Genomic DNA, 18214 nt, shown 5'->3' on the forward strand with positions numbered 1-18214 from the left:
TGTTTACAATTAATTAAAAACAGAAATAAGAAAATCAATCATTCAATTTCTAAAATCGGCAAACTTTTGGCCGCTCAGGTTACTACGTCATAGTGACGTCAGCTTTGCCCAGGGGGTAAAATTCCAGGGGGATAAAATTCCGGCGACCCTATTTTATTATTTAGCATCGGCACATGCAAGGAAATAACTTAGTAGTTACTCCCTTATCTGTAGTTTCAGATAAAGCATTTAGCTTTTTAATCAAAATTGTCTTGAGCAAAGTCAAGACGGGTTGTGCTAGTACTATAATAATGCACCTGAATTTGTAGCAGTAAAAGGCAATTTTTTATGTCACTGTTGAAATCGTTAACAAGATAGGAAAAAATATCCATTTAATTTATTTGGTATACATTTATTGGGTTTTGCCAATATTTGGAGTCACAGCCTACACGTAACTAAACAAAAATCTACGAACTATTATGGTGGGATATCACGTTCAGTCCATTACAAAGAAAACACACTTGATAACTAACACATTGCAGACAATTTATAACTTTAAAGCCACAAAATTGCAGCAATATTATTTTTTGTTTCCTGTACAGTATAAAATGTAACTGTAATTGATACAAATGCATATACAATCCTTCCCTCAAAAATGGCATTTATAAAATATTACACGCATGAAACCGATTTCTGAAAAGTGATTTTGTAAAAAAAGTTCCCTGTTCATATACGATGAACAGTAAAAATAATCAATTCTTTTTTTATGATTAAATACTGGACCCAGATGTGTAAGTGTAAATGTCTTTGAAATAAAAATTTAATCTTGAATAAATAGTGTAATCATCTGGGCCTCTTTCGTTCTTAAACGCTCATCCATCACTCATCATACTATACATGATCATATTTATACACACTCTGTTATATCAGTGTTATACAAATATAACATAACCTATTCTATGCATGGTTCTTTCAACGTATATTGGTGTGGTGTATTTTTAACATTTCTCCACATCACAAAAAGTCTAGCCAGTTTGTCCAAGTGTTGTTCCAATGGATCGGATAGCTGCGGGGATCTTCTGGTCGGTTATTTGGTGCCACAGGTTGGTAGCTCTGCAGTATGGACATCAGCTGGTTTACTGTTTCCGGAAACTCTGCCGCTATGTTCCGTTTCTCGCAGGGATCTTCCAGCAGGTTGAAAAGACACGGGGATAGATGAGGTTTACACGCGGTGGCATCCAGTGTACTCTGTGTGGGAACTGGTAAAAGAACAGCTGTGAATAACTTTGTGAGTTTAGTTTGAGATACAATATATAAATGCAACGCTGGATTTAACTACAGTACACAGAATGAATAAACCTTTTCATCTGAATAACCTTAACTGAATCAAACACACATGAAATAACCTTATAACCTGAAGGGATTTTTTGCCTAAATATTCTGAAACAACCACTAGACAGATTTTCATTATTCTTCTATTGAAGGAGTATTTTGAAAGAAAGGAAAGGAATGTCAAATCCACAGTTAAAATGTTGTGAATAATTGTTTTAAAAATTAAAACAGTATTATCAATCTAAGTACAGCGTAAGGAAAAATTACGCTAATATTTTTACAATCATTGACATTTACAATTAATTTAATAACGACAAGCTTAGACTTTTTAAGATCGAAATTTTTACATTAAATTTTAGAAATCAATCAAAGTCTTCCAATGCATTTTTTAAGTAATCTAATACGAAAATCGTAAAAACTGCAGCTACACATTATATTGTTAGGCCCATTTCTAATCATAATTAATACTTTAATAGCTATAATTATTATCTTAGATGTGACCTATGACCATTATATCCACAAACCTTCATTAGAAGTGTTTAAATGTTTTCTTTTATTCATTTTCCTCTGCATTGCTGAACCAGTTTCATTGATATCCACAATAAACATTGTGTCCCTAATATGAATTACGTGTGGAGTCACTTTTGGAGTTGCTGGAAAATAAAAATCATATTGTTTTCTTTGATTAGAAAATAAAAATGCTGGAGTACAAAATGCTGTGTTAAATTAAATAATTAATTAAAATTATTTCAGGCTTAAGACTGATTAGTGATTTACCATTTCAGTGTTGAATTATTTATACTAGAGGACGTCCAGTGGTTGAAAACTCAACAAAAAAATATGTATTGGGCAAACTTGTCTATTTTCGTCCTGGTCCTACGCTGTGAATAACACATGTGATTGGAACTTCTTCCATTTGTTTTGATTTTCTGTTTGTTATTTCGCCATCAGAATGGCAACCCATGGCCCATGACATTTTTTTTAAATTTAAATTAATTTTTTAGCCTATTTTAATTTATAAATCGATTCTGCACTTCTACAGGCAAATATTTTTCTAACCATATGTGTAGATTTTTCCTGCGATGCACACAAGCTGAGAAAAAGGATTTAAAGAAACATGCTTGTCTATTAATATATAGATTTTAGTCTAATTTGACAAACTGCCTGTTGAACGATCCATTGTATTCAACAAAGGAGTTTTCATTTTATTTTAATCCTAATATGCAAGCATGTTTCTTGAAAACCTTATTTCTCAGCTCCTGTCCATTGCCGGGAAATCTATGCTTACTGTTAAAAGGATATTTCTCTGCAGGTGTGCAGAATTTTTTTTTTTTTATTAAACCAGGCTAAAAAATAAGCACAAAAAATTAACAAGGGCCTTATGGGTTGCCATGCTCATGGTGACAAAATAACAACGAAATATACATAGAAAATCAAAACAAATGGAAGAAATTCCAATCACATGTTTTATTTACAGTGTGAATAGAAGAAGTGTGACATTACATATTTTTGGTTGAGTTTTCAGCCACTGGACCACTTCTAGTACTGATTAATAGTCTGAAGCTGAAGTGACTTTTAATAACTAGCCTGATTATTGTAGCTGACAATGTGTTTTCCATGTAATGTTTAGATGATTAATTGATTCTTCCTCTTATTATTATTATCATTGTTATTTTAAATCTCTTTCCTGCTTACCTATTTGGGAAGATAAACACGAGACTGTAGCCGCTGTCCTCATCTTCAAGATATCAGAGTCACAGGGCAGAGGTGATGTAGTGTTACTAACAGCATTTCCTGTTTCACTGTTCCTTATTTTATTCAAATCATAAGCCACTTTGCCATTCAAACGTCCGTAAAACCCATCGTAAGCTCCGTTGTACGTTCTACCTGGAACAAACATTGACGTCTTCACTTCATTTTGTTAAATTTAAAATTTAAGGTATATTTTTATTGAATGATTCTAAATTAACAAATAAGCCTATAAGATTTTGTAGGAGTTTCTGGTATTGGACTGATAAATTATAGACATTGGATACTAATAAATGAGTACAAATTATTATATGAAATAAATTAAACATATTCTAATATGTTGACTTTCTTGCAAACCACTTAACATTAATTAGGTAGACACCATATTGTAGGTACAAAAATATTACTAATATATTATGATTTATTGTAATAAGCTTATGACAACTTATTTAAGAGCAGTACCTAATGCTGCTTCATTATACCTTTGCTGATTTGTTATAAAAAGTTGTATTTAATTTTTTTTAGTTATATTGGATTTTTTGTTATTCTCCTGATTGGTTTTCATGGTATTTTCATGTATATATCAATAATACGTGAAAAGGACATAGATAACAACTTTTTTTATTTATTAAACCAAGGAAACTGCTAAGATGACTTTTCCCGCCAGCTTCCAGAGGTGAGGTGACAGTTAAGTTGTTAATTTCATGACACTGTTTCACTTTTGATCGATGTTACTCAACCGAAATTTGACGGAGATACTTTCAATTTCAATGAAGCAGGTAAACTCTGACGCCAGTTTCACAATGAGGTTGTGGCCTTGCCATGGTCATGTGATAATTTCCTGTATCACTAATCCACAATCCACATTGTCATCATCCGATTGCTCTTACAAAACTATTTTAGTTCATTCAACATTTAAGAAGACATTTTTTGAATTGCAGATTGTTTTTATAATAAATTTTAAAATTATGCTTTTACATGGGTCTGACCGATGTTTTTGTGTGAACATTTCATCTCGTTTAGGAATTTAGGAAGTTTATTTGTTGCTGTAAACTACAGGGTTTTGGCAAAGTATGCTGTATTAAATTTTCAATTAGGAATACACTATTCCAGATTTTCATCTGTAAAAATATTTTTAAAGATAAAAGGTGCACCCGGTCCCAGGAAAATGTTTCTTTTCTTCATAGAAAGAAAAGTTTGTTTAATCTGAATTTCACTAACCTGGTCAAGTAATAAGAAGTCAGTGAACCTACTATAGTTTGGCCGCTTAGAAAGCGACCTGCACGCTAATGCTAACCAATGCTAGAGGAGGTCGCTTTCTAAGCGGCCGAACTATATTGTCTTGGTGATGACCAGCCTTACAACAAACTCCTTACAAAAAGTTATAAGCTAGCTAAGCCCTATGTGGTTCAAGCTTTTTTAAAGACTGCACAGTCAGTGTACGGATTTTGAAAGAAATAGAAGGATTTAACAGTGATCATGAGAACAACTGACAATTTTTGCTGATCTGTTTTCAGTTAGACTATGCAGTACAAGTACCAGTGACGAGTTTCCAGTCGCCATGTCTCAGTGCACCAATTTTCCTCTGTTTGTCGACATTATGCAGCATAGTTGAGTACGGTGGTTTTGTCTTCTGTTGCAAAGAGGGCCATTGACTTACACCATCTAGATGGCTTGTATCTGAAAGATGCATTAGGTAAGTCATCATAGTAAAATTAGAAACGCTAGTTTGAATGTTAAAGATTTGAATAACTCCAATAGCAATATTATACTGACTGCAAGTATTTTTCTCCAACTTATTTATATTTTTATCCAAAAAGTATTATTGTATTAACAATTTCCATATAGGGAAGTAGCTATTACTGTAGGTGGCACGGTAAGACCTAGGCCCGGGACCGATTTACTTGTTCATTTTGATGTCCCCAGAGGCCAAAAACACCATTCGCTCAAATTTTAATATATGTATGTTGTGTACATATATATAGATTTATATATATATACGTCCGTAAACGCGATAACTTGAGTAGTTTTTGTCCGATTTTGATGAAATTTGGTTGAAAGGTGTAAGGCGGGATAAACTTGAATGAGTTCGCAAACCAGCATGATCGGACCATGGGAACGGGGTTTTACGGGGGGTATTATGGGGTAAAAATGGGTTTTCTCATTTTTGACCCTCAAAACACAAAATATCCCAATTTATCTCATTCTAAACCTTTTTTAAGAGCTTAAAAAAACAAATAATTAAGTACATCAAAGTGTTTTACAATTATTGGTTACGGAGAAAATTCAAAAATTTGTTATTTTAAAATTTCCATGTTATTCTTATGGATAATATTGTAAAATGTTGTAGTTAACTTGTTTATAGATATATTTTGATAAAACTTGGCAAATTTATTTATTTTATACTAAGCTATTAATATTTTACTAAAAACCCCACTTTAACAGTTTCCTTGTAGCAGCAAACCTAGGGACTCGTTAAACCTAATGTTATTTAAATAGATTTAATTTGAAAATCAATTCCGGCAAATGGAAATTTGCTTAGTTGGCAGGTTTGCTGCGGCGGGGGTTTTTTTTTATTTAAGTTAAATTCAGGTTTTTAAACCACTTTAATAACATTAAAGTAAATTGCAAAATGTTACGTTTTGTTGGTCAGAAATGGAAAAACCCAATTTTTACCTCTTAAAACCCAATTCCCATAGTCAGATCATGCTGGTTTAACTGTAGGTTTACACATTTTTACCAAATTTCATTGAATGAAAAGGGATAATCTTTTCTAGAATTAAAATGCTAACATACTGACATCACACACACATATATGCATTTGAACAGATGGTGTTTCTGGCCTGTGGGGACATGAAAACGAAAAAGAAAATTGGTCCGGGGTCCAGGTCTCACCACAAGACTTACGGTAATAGCTTATTCCCTATATGGGAAAAACTGAACTCCTTTAAAAATATCTAATGTGTGTGTTATCAACCGGTTAACAGACCTTGATGGTAAATTTAATAATTTTTTTACCTTTGATCAATACATTTTAGTCTGGGTTGGAATAGAAAATATTAACATAATTATTGTATAACATATGGTTACGGTATATCCTGTAAATCCTTCCAAAACATAAAAATGTACAATTTTCAAACATCTTTTTACAACAACTCATTTTTACCCTATTGTGTTCCTGTGTACTTTTTGAAGGGCTCCAGGATGTGTTTTCAACAATGGGGACCGTTGCCTACTATTTTGATTTTTACGAACTCCTCCACGAAAATATGTACATCAGCAGCATTTAATGATTTAAAATGTACATTGAAGACTTTGAATATTTGTTTATGTTGGGTTTTAAATCAATGTCCCTCTTCACGACCCAGAGCCTCTACTGTTTACATTTGTTTTATACATTTTTTGTTTACAACTCCACCTTTAACAGTTCAAACCGATTATTCAATGGTACCAACCCAATGTTTGGTTGCCAACTCCTGCAGCCTCCAGTAATGTAGGCAGCCAGTCCTGTACATTGACCAGGCCTCTGTGAACTCTGGGAGTTGACTCCAGTAGAGGACTCCAGATAACTCCTACACTCCGCACTCCACCCTCCCACAGCGTGTCCTTGCCCTGGATATCATGGTAGGGATAATTTTTAGAACTAATATTAGGTACATACTTCTTTGATTTAGGCTATGTTTTGATGGTGTTTTGTTTAGTGGAGTTATTGCGGACATTTTCCATTAGGAATAGCAAAAATACAAGTTTTGATTATTACATCGCAGGATCTGGAATCTGATTCCATCCTCAGTTGAGAGAGTGCCTAAAATGTAACAATTAAAATACAAGCCCAGCCAAAGTCAAAAACCTTGTTTTATACTAATTTTTAAGACAAATGTCGCCAAGAATACCTTGAATAAAAAAAAATATATTGCTAATTTTATATTTTATGTATTGAAGTAAAGAATATCAAAAATAAAATCAATATAGTAAAAAGTGGCGTAGTTATTCTTTGTTAATTAGTTCTGCTTTATATATATATATATATATATATATATATATATATATATATATCTGAAAAATTTACAATGCTATTTTAATCTTATGTATAAAATGTATACATCTTTAATTCTCGATTTGTGTATTTCATAGCTAAATTCCCTTCGTAAGATGTCTTTGACAGAATGTTCTAAATCTGTGGAATATGCAATCAACAGTTAGAAAACACTCAAATGTATAAAACAGTGACAAATGGTAACTGATGTTTATGGAATCGTCTTGTTTATTGGCTTAATTAATTATTATTCATGATACAGTACTTTGTTAAAATTTAGGCCCATGCGACTTAACTAATACTTATTTTAAGTAGCACTAAAAAGGATCTAGTTGTTTAAGAAGCTAAGAAAGTTTTTAACTATTCATAGTCAGAACTCAATTTAGCTTTTCATATGCGCCTCGGCAATTTATGACGTCCTCTTCTGGTATTTATAATTTCATTATTTTTTTTACTGGGACAGTGGTGTTGTCCGGTAATCCAACAACTAGTAGGTCACGAATTGTGAATATTTATAGGCATGCACTGTGGATGCGATACTCCGTGGTGTGGATTAACGTCCACACTAGTGAGTACTACAACCATCCGAAGTACTATCCTGATAATTAGACCAATTTGTCAATTAAGAAAAAAATTTGGTTCGGTTCGGATACCACTTTAATCTGTAGGTCCCTTAGTTGTCATTGGCTATATGGGCTATTAATCAACAGCAGTGTCTAAGGAATATGTCAGCCTTAGTCACTAACAAGACTACAAGATAGCGCCATTCATACGACACTCATCTCCATTCATACTTGGCTTAAAATACGTACTTTCTATGGTCACCATTTCAGATTTAAGTTTTAAAGTATTAAAAGTATCAAAGTATTACAGTATTTAACTTATTTATTGCTAAACCAGACAATTAGATCATAAAACAGCTGTAAAAGTAAGAAAACTCGTCTAACCCCTCTTAGAGGCCAGTTGGAAGCAACGTTGCCATTGAATCCATTAGTTGCACCTCCGTTGTCAGATAGGAACAGAACAATGGAGTTGTTCAACATGTTCTTCGCCTCAAGAGACCTCATTACACAACCAACAGAGTCATCCAGTGCTGTCACCATTGCTAGAACAAAATATCCAATTTGAAGACCAATAAAGTATAGCGTTTAACTATTGATATAACCAGACATTCCATACCACCATACCAAAACCAACAAAAATAACACCATCACTGTGTGTGGTAAGCACTGTTGTGAGGTGGGTAGGCAACATGCTCAAAAGTAGGGGAGCACAAGCATCTCTGTGTGGGACGGTGAGAGAGGTCAAGGCCCAAAGAGGGTGTCTACAGGGTGGCGTCTTGTCACCAAATCTGTGGAATCTGGTGGTTGACGATCTCCTCTCCGAGCTCATTGCACAGGGCATGTGTGGCATGCTCAGTGAGGGCGGACAGCGGCACTCTTGAGCCAATGGGATGTTTAGGGGGGAATTTTAACGTATTGCCATTGATGATTTGTAAAGGTTTTTGTAAGTAGCCCTAACAAATGTTGTGAAATTAATACATTTTATTAACACTTGCAATACAATTTTGATAATTCATAATCAATAATTATTAACATCTATATATTAATTTGAAACTGTTTTTCTTTGTCATAGCTAAATTGAGCGAACGGCTGGGCGTAGAAACTCGGTAGAGGTGTCTAAAGAAAGGTCTTGGTCTATAGATGAGCCATCAAAAGAGAAACGTGGTAAATTCCCTTGGGGCTCTGCCCCAGTGGCCTTTGAATTCCCATCCCATGTTGTAAAAAAAGTCATAGAACACAACCAAGTAGAAGAAAAGAAATATTTTTCCTTGGGGCTCTGCCCCAGTGGCCTTTGAATTCCCATCCCATGTTATCCTTATGGAGGAAAAACTGGGTTTTTGTCCCAGCTAATTTGAGAGAACGGCTGGGCGTAGAAACTTGGTAGGGGTCTCTAAAGAAAGGTCTTGGTCTATAGATGAGCCATCAAAATAGGAACGAGGTCAATTCCCTTGGGGCTCTGCCCCAGAAGCCTTTAAATTTGCCTCTTAAAATTTGTTTACCATATGCATAATTCTACACTACTTTTTAATGAAACAGCTGTTAATATTTATATTGTGATTTATTGAATTTTTCAAAATGAAGTACAGTATTTGCAATGGGTTTTTCTGATTTTAAAATCGATTTTATTCTGCATCGTGTCATGTTTTGGCTAAAAATATAACTGAATTAACAATATGCTACATTTCTTGGGCAATCATTGAAATAACCGATTTGCAAACAATGGAAACATAGAAAAAGTCATGGAACACAACCAAGTAGAAGAAAAGAAATATTTTTAAAAAAATTTATAATCGTTATTATAGACAACCAAATGTGGCTATGAGAGGGAAAAATTTGTAGAAACACTAAAAAACAAGATCAGCTTTTTGATAAAAGATATAAGATATTTACAAAAGATTTTGATTATATCTAACTGTTGTGTAGATCGTGAGTACAACACAACACGAAAACCCAATACAAAAACCATCATGGTCATGGTTTTGTTATTGATTATGCTTTCCATAATCTTCGTGAGTCGCCTGTAATACTCCGCAATTGCTCGAATCCGAGCAACAGGTACACTAGTTTCATTAATTTAACATTTACACTTTATAATTAACATGACTGAGGGGAATGTAGATGTTGCCGCCATCTCGAAAGGTGATGACGATGCCTCCGTATAAGCGGTGGAATTATGAGATATTACTGCAATCGAGGAAGCAATAATGATGTCTTTGCAACCCGGCTAACATATAGATTTTGTCACGATTATCTGTAGCGTTGATGATGTCTTCATCGCAATGACAATAACTTCATGGCCGGTGGGGCCGAAAGATGCATGATGATGTCTTCACAACCATGGAGGAATGTGCATATATGTTGCAAAAAAATGTCAAATTCATGTTTTACTTTATGACAGAGACTTGTTTTCTTTAAGTTAAGTTTTGGCTATAGTTTTTGATACCATTCCATGTACTGATGTACAAAATAATACACTTTTATTGTTGGTTCTCTTTTTAAGAAGAAGCGCTTGATTCAACCAATAGTTACCTGCAAATTTCTGTCTCCTTTTGTCTGGAATGTAAGAGAATCTCTTGACAATGTTGTCATCAGCTTGCAGAGGAGCGTGAGGCAGATCATGGGCAAGGTAGAGGAAGAGAGGTTGAGAATCATCGTGATCCCTAATAATCTGCTCAGCCTCCTTGGTAAAGAGATCTGCGGTGTACATACCTGCAGCGTCCCAGCTGACGTTCAAATCACGATGGAAATCATACCCTGGATGAGGCTGGAGAAAATACAAGCATAAAATACCCCCGCCGCAGCAAACCTGCAAACTTAGCGAATTTCCATTTGCCTGATTGGATTTAAACTAAAATGTTTCCTTAAAAATATCACATTTATTCCCTATTTAAACAGAATTAGTTTAATGAGTACTTAGGTTTGCTGCAACAGGGAGGGTAAAAAAGTTGTTTTTAATGTAAAATGTTAAAAGGTACTGTGGTTTAGTAAGAAATTAATGTATTTTCCAAATTTGATCAAAATATGTTCATAAACAAGCAAATTACAACAGTTGACTTATTCTCCATAAGAATAACATGGGAATTTTAAAATTACCTTTTTTTTATTATCCCCGTAACAATTAGGCGCATAATAACGCTTCAATATACTAAATTATTTGTTCTTTTAAGCTCTACAAAATGGTTTTAAAAGAAATTGTGAAAATTTGTGTTTTTAGGGTCTAAAATGGGAAAAATCTATTTTTACCCCATAAAACCCCCTATAAAGGGGGTTTATGGGGGGTTCATAGTCCGATCATGTTGGTTCGCAAACTCATTCAAGTTGATCCCGCCTTACACCTTCAAACCAAATTTTATCAAAATCGGACAAAAATTACTCAAGTTATCGTGCGGATGGACACACACATATATATATATATATATATGTGTGTAAATATATATGCATGTATATATATGTATATCTATATATAGATATATAAAAATTTGAACGAATGGTGTTTTTGGCCTCTGGGGACATCAAAATGAAAAAGTAAATCGGTCCCGGGCCTAGGTCTTACCATGAGACCTACGGTAATAGCTACTTCCCTATAGGGAAATTCGCTAAAAGAGCACACACTCCTTAGAGATTGATTTTTTTATATAGATTGTATCTAGTTTAAAAAAATATATTGTTGCTCTTTATTTGAAGATTGGTGTTAGCTACTTTATTTGTTTGAGGGCTTATTTATTACAAACCTACATTATTGGCTGAATCTGTCTACGTACTAATCAGTGATGTATTCGTAAATTGAAATAATTTTTTTAAATCCAACTTATCACGATTCCTCTAACCTCATACCCCATATGTGAGTAGTGGTCTTGATGCCCAAGCCAGGAGCCGTAGTGAGAGTCAAAGCCTCGCCTGGCTGGAGTATAGTTGGAGTGGAAGAAGCCGAGGTGCCACTTCCCCACTGCATGAGACTTGTAGTTCAAAGACTGTAGATACTGTGGGATTATACGCTCCGAGAGTGGGAGACCCCATGGTTGTGGAGCGTATATCACATCATGCTCCATTCCTACAGCATTTAAACACTAAAGATATAATATTATACGTTTGTTTCTTCAATGCAAATTTTTGAACTGTAGAAACCATCAAAAATTTTAATATAGGTACCAACTACTACAGGCTATGATGGTTTACAGAAGATCTGCTCACCATTACTGATGGGGTGTCTGCCAGTAAGCAGGGCAGCCCTGGCTGGTGTACAGATAGGCTGAGTGTAGTAGTCGTGTAGAATGACACCAGAGTATGCTAGGGCATCGATGTTGGGTGTCTGGAACTGGTCTGACCCATGGAAACTGACATCGTTCCATCCCTGGAAACACAATATTAGAACAAAACCATGGCTGGTGTACAGATAGGCTGAGTAGCGTAGTTGACGTCGCTCAATTCCTGGAATCATAATCCAAATGTATGCAAAAAGTTCAGAGGGTTTATCTTTTTGGTTTTGTATTCATGGAGAGGAGGTAAAATTTGTTTATGCACCCAGGTGGTCAACCAGTAGTGTGTGAGGCTTCTGAATTAACCAGGAAAATCTCAATTTAATTTTAAAAACCTCTACTCTGTTAGAAGCGGACCTGAGATTGTTCACCATATTTCTTCAGGTCAAGTTAACATGTGACCTAAGCCTTAAGAGGAGAATACTCTGGACAAACTGTGTCAGAAAGTTGGATGCTACCCTGAATGCTGCATGAATCTGCACACATACAAACTGCATCCTGTATATCTACCTTTTTAGAATACACGTCCACACTTACACTACCGCACAGTATAGGTATATGTACTGGTATACAGACATCAAAAGCCTTCTACAACTTTACTGAGGATCTCCCGCATTGGCCATCAACCGATTGGAAAAAGCGCCTTAGCGGGCTTGTCCACTATGGAAGATCTGGTCCTGCCTGCTACGGTATTTGGTAGCACAAACAGTTTGGATTTAAAAAAGTACTTATGTAACAATAACACGTATGTGTCAAACTAACTTTTTATGTATGGCATATTCTTTTAACTTCTATAAGTTCTTTGTCAAAGTCCATTATCTCACTAATGTACCCTTTCTTCATTAAGAGGTGTGAGTATCGTATTTGTTTGCCAAGACATAACATGAGCATTTTGAAAGTTTTATTTTTTAAACCAAGTCAATGACACTGAGTAGTATGATATTCTGGTTAAGCATAATTTACTTTTGCCTGCAACAGAAGGCTACAATAGATTTTCTTTTGTCCTACTATACACATGTTTCTACATTTTATTTTTGGCGTAAACTAGGCTACACATACTGATAATTTTATCCTAAGACGTTATCAAAGTGACTACAGATAACTATTTCTAAGTGCACAGCTATGTTATTCTAATTGAATATTTTATTTTCTCCTTGTTTTCTCACCAAATCATCTGCCAAGATGATAATTATGTGAGGAGAAGTTTTAGAAGCTTGAACTGAAGCATCAAGCCACCAAATACTTGCAAACAGACCCAGCCCCAATAGGACTGCACTGAAAATAAAAAAATAAATAAAAATAGTTTGGTTACAGAACAAAATTAGGTATGGTAGTTACTGATCTAAAATAATCATCTAGTAACAAATAGTACACTCATTCTTCTTGAAGCATCAATAAAATAATAATATTCCTATCAGCATTTGGGTTTAAATGATCGAATAGTAAATTTCATTACTGGAAAGTGGCATTCTCCGGTGTGTACTCAAGTTTCATAAGTAAGGCAAAGCCAAACACATGCAGTGGCGTAAGTACAACGAGCGATCTTCATCTCCCGCGGTAACGGAAATTACATCATCTCATTCAGCAGTTGTGTCAAAATCGTGAACATCTTCTTTGGTCATGTAGACAGGTAGGTCTTGTGATTGCTGTCGGCGGTGTCAATAGGACCTCAGTACCCCCTGGACCCTGGAATTTGGCGCCCTCCCGCACTGCAGGGGTTGTGGGGGTGTTATTTATGCCGCTGAACACATCCATGTACGAGGTAATACGGAGGACGGGAATAATTGGCTCTAGTGCTGGAAAATTACTTTCGGTATGGTACGTCAAACATTATACGTTATAAGCGGTTATGAACAATACTTTTCATCATGACTCAAAATATACTTACAAACAGAATTAGCAGTCCTCGGTAAAATAAAACTATTATACTGTATTTCCTAAGTAACATTAAAAGGAAAATTGAAGCAAATGGGTTATAAAAACCTAAATAACAATAACATAAAAATTAGAAGTTCAAGTTTAAGGTTACGTTTATTGTGCAGTAAACACAGCAATAAACTAGTTTATGCATGTTTCTGTTTACATTTGTGTATGGTTGAACAGTAAAAACGGCTGGTTTTTTTTATAAAAGGAATGATTGTAAACAAACATTAGCACACAAATGAAGAACTGATTGACAGGAAGGGAAAGTAAATTAGAGCAAGTTAAAATCAGCTGATCGGTTTCTCTTGCTTTAAACTGATAAAACTTAGAACTTAAACTACACCTTTTCTAATTCTATTTCAGAACGTGTCAAGTCTATTTCAGAAAGCATCAATTGTATTTCAGAATTATCATTTTCATTTCAGAAAGTATCATTTGCATTCCAGACTATAGTAACTTTTATATCAGAAAACATCAATTGAATTTCAGAAGTAGTCATATGTATTTCAGAAATTGTCACATATACTTCAGGATTAGTCAAATGTATTTCAGACAAAGTCAATTGTATTTCAGAAATGATCGATTAGACAATTTTACACAGTCGGAGCGGATCTGATTCAAATTTAATTTATAAGAAGCCCAGGGTTAAGTTTAGGTTAATTAGGTTAGCCTAGAAAAGTTTATCACGTTTTTCCTGATTTGACCAGGGCCTAATGAGATATTTTTCCGAGTTGAATCTCATCCTATGATACAACAATTATACTAACTAAAGGTTTTTTCTCATAACGAATTTATAGCTAATTCCTAATGCTGATGACAAAGTTGTTAACACAAATTATTTCTGAAATACAATTGACATCTTCTGAAATGCAAATAATCATTTATTGAATATAAATGACCATTTCTGAAATAAAAGTGATGATTTCTGAAATTAAAATTACTATTCTGAAATACAATTGACACTTTCTAAAATTAAAATCTTACATCTGGAATTCAAATTGCCATTTCTGAAATACAAATGACCATTCTGAAATACAATTGACCCTTTCTGAAATAAAAGTGGAAAAGGTGTAGAGCTTGGGCAACAATTATATTACTTTTTTGTATCAGCTGAAAAATAGTGCACAAAGTGATTAATTTAGGTGGGATAATAGTATATTTCATTACTAGGACCGAAAGTGGCATTTTCTGTCGCGCGCTCAAGTTTTTGTGTGAGGCGAAGCCGAACACAGTGAACATCAATTTCACGTGCGAGGCGAAGCCGAGTATGTGAGAGCTATTTTATTTAATAATGTGAATAATGGAGCAAGTGCCGGATAATAACTTTCGGTACGAGTTATGAACGATACTTTTCATCACGACGCAAAAATACACAAATACAGAATAGCAGACCTCAGTAATATTACAACTATTTTATTTCTCAATTAATTTGATTGAACATGAAAATAAAATAAAATAAAATGTTCTAAAAGGAAACCTACGTATATTTTTCAATACATTTTGTTTGAATATCAAAATAAAAGAATAAAACAACTTTGAACAATAGCTGAGTCAAATCATTAAATTAAACCATAACAAAACACTAGCGCGCGTAGTGAATAAATAGAGAACTAATTGAGAGCGAGGGAAAGTAAATTTAGAGCGAGGGAAAATCAGCTGATCGATTTTCCCTCGCCCTAAATTAGAGCTTGGCGCTTGGGAAACGACTACTTTCATTGATGTCAGCTGTTATTGAAAGTAGTTACTTTCGTTATGGAGTGATGAAAAAAACTTTTCATCACTCTTCGCCGAAAGTAACTATTTTCGATAACAGCTGTCTTCAATGAAAGTAGCTGTTTCCCAAGCTCTAATTTAGGGCGAGGGAAAATCGATCAGCTGATTTTCCCTCGCTCTAAATTTACTTTCCCTCGCTCTCGATTAGTTCTCTATTTACTCACTACGTGCGCTAGTGTTACGGTTTAATTTAATGATTTGAAACAGCTGTTTTTATTGTTGAACAATCTAAATCCATACAGAAACAGGCATTTGTTTGATTTGCTGTGTTTTTAACATAGTGCATGTTTGGAATTGCTCAAAGTATGTCTAACATTATTGATGATTTGATGAAAACAACTTAACTTATCACATTTCACCGGATAAATCACCGGAAGGATAAGAAGAGGAATACAGAAAGCTTGGACACTGGTACAAATTACAAAATGTTAAGTTAATTAACGTAAGTGACGAAGTATTTATCAATACATTTATCTAAATAATTACAATTATGAAGCCATATATTTAAGTCGTGAAGTGTATTTTCAATGATAAAGAGTGGTCTAATAATGCTACTGAGATATGTTATTCTGCATCTGTGTATTTTTGCGTCGTGATGAAAAGTATCGTTCATAACTCGTACCAAAAGCATTTTTCCGACACTTGCTCCAATATTCCCGTCCTCGGCTTCACCTCGTACGTGAAAATAACTCTCACCTGCTCGGCTTTGCCTCGCACGTAAAATTTGGGTTTCCTGTGTTCGGCTTTGCCTCACACATGAAACTTGGGCGCGCGTCGGAAAATGCCACTTTCGGTCCTAGTAATGAAATATACTAATCCATGCTTCAAAGAGTTCAGTTTCATTTTAACAACATATGTATTGTTGTCTGAGTATGAGTTGTTAACTTTTGATGTTTAGTTTGTCTATAAAAGAATACAATTTGAAAATGAAAATCAGCTGATCGATTTTCCCTCGCCCTAAATTAGAGCTTGGCGCTTGGGAAACGACTACTTTCATTGATGTCAGCTGTTATTGAAAGTAGTTACTTTCGTTACGGAGTGATGAAAAAAACTATCCATGCTTCAAAGAGTTCAGTTTCATTTTAACAACATATGTATTGTTGTCTGAGTATGAGTTGTTAACTTTTGATGTTTAGTTTGTCTATAAAAGAATACAATTTGAAAATAAAAAATTTACTTATTAAAAACACTTTACTGTAGCTCAAATCTTTTATATTTTAATTTTAATCAAGAAGTATCGCCAATTTAGAAATAGAGCTCATGCTTTGCAAGTTTATATTAAAATTCAAGAATTGTATTTAAACATGGTTCTTTTCACATCACTCTTTCCTTCCAACTAAATTTTGTATTCTTACAAAATTTCAGAACCTTATTGTAAATGTATATATTATATATGTTGTAAAAACATACAAAAAATAATTTTCTTTAGAAATGAATGCTCTAAGGAAGTGCAGCAATCAGAACATGCAAATTAATAAATCTTTTTACTTACAATATCACTGCCAAAGAGCAAAAAATATAAACAGATTTCATAACAGATGTTTGCAAATAGTCAAGGTCTTGGCTCCAGACTCTAGTTAACTCTAAATAAGACTACTAAATTAAACATGTAACGTTGCTATTATAAACCCAGTGTCTTTGTCTTGAAATTAGGACTTGGATTATGTGTCGGAAAAGTAAAAAGCAAATAAGGCTTACAAACTTCTTATGTATAATCCGCATCCGGTAATCAAATTAAGATGTTACACTCTAGAAATAATCTTAAGGGATTAAGTTTGAGTAGTTTTCAGAACTGTTTGGTAATTCTTTATCCCCTTTCATCAGAATATTTGTAATTTCACTTTTCTTCTTCAGATTATTTAAAACAAAACTTTATAAATAATACTTCATTCCAGCATTTAACGCTTTTGTTAAATACTTTATTTCTGTGAGAATTTAAATAAATTATAGTATAAATGCACATTCCCTCTGGTAAAAAAGTGAAACATTTATTCATTTTAGGGTTAAGTAATTGCAATGTTTACTTACAAAGTCATCATGCACAGAATGAAATATGTTTTTGTATCTTTCATGACTAAGAGAGGGGGCAATCAAGAGGTCTAAGGTTAGGTCAGTCCTACACTTCACTGCTCAATGGACAACTGACAAATCACCACCACTGATAACAGTTGATAACACATTCCCCAAGGTCACATTAGGTCCATCCTTATAATCTGTTTATAATTACTATTTATACTATATTTCTGCTTTATACCAAGGCTCCACTAGAAAAAACAGGCCATATATACTGCAGCACGGGCAGCGCAACACTACACAGTGGTGGATAGTTGTACTAAACTCTTACCATTAAAATCTTACTAACAGCCAGCTTGTTCATAAACATATGGGAATGGTGATGCAGCTGTTTCTTTTATCCAATCAGTCATTGATTCAGTAGACAAAGGACATTATACAATTGGCATATTTATGGACCTTTCTAAAGCATTTGATAGTGTAAAACATAGAAAATTACTAGAAAAACTTAAAATAATTGGAATATCTAAAAGAGCTCTTAACTGGTTTTCTTTCTATTTGACAAATAGATCTCAATTTGTGGAAATTAC

At 34.1% G+C, this 18214-nt stretch overlaps 1 protein-coding gene across 3 annotated transcripts; it reads right to left on the reverse strand.

Annotated features, from left to right (window-relative positions):
- Nucleotides 1-356: 356 nt before the first annotated feature.
- On the reverse strand, nt 357-17817 carry LOC128989803 (arylsulfatase B-like). Of its 3 annotated transcripts, none has more exons than XM_054411856.1 (11): nt 17640-17817; nt 13082-13190; nt 11851-12010; nt 11487-11710; nt 10189-10423; nt 8044-8201; nt 6516-6672; nt 4600-4740; nt 3007-3198; nt 1836-1964; nt 357-1253 (listed from the first exon to the last, which is right to left on the reverse strand). In XM_054411856.1, the coding sequence occupies exons 1-11, from the start codon at nt 17681-17683 to the stop codon at nt 994-996; spliced, it is 1809 nt and encodes a 602-aa protein (XP_054267831.1). In that variant the 5' UTR covers nt 17684-17817; the 3' UTR covers nt 357-993. The 3 variants fall into 3 exon arrangements, with proteins under 3 accessions (XP_054267831.1, XP_054267833.1, XP_054267832.1); XM_054411858.1 differs by having other exon boundaries at nt 357-1238; nt 17640-17814; XM_054411857.1 differs by lacking the exon at nt 17640-17817 and adding an exon at nt 17104-17218.
- Between the last annotated feature and the right edge of the window lie 397 nt (nt 17818-18214).

The sequence above is a fragment of the Macrosteles quadrilineatus genome, unplaced genomic scaffold, assembly GCF_028750875.1.
Source record: "Macrosteles quadrilineatus isolate MER2022 unplaced genomic scaffold, UCM_ALF_1.0 Scaffold_3__2_contigs__length_128488019, whole genome shotgun sequence".
NCBI classification, from domain to species: domain Eukaryota; kingdom Metazoa; phylum Arthropoda; class Insecta; order Hemiptera; family Cicadellidae; genus Macrosteles; species Macrosteles quadrilineatus.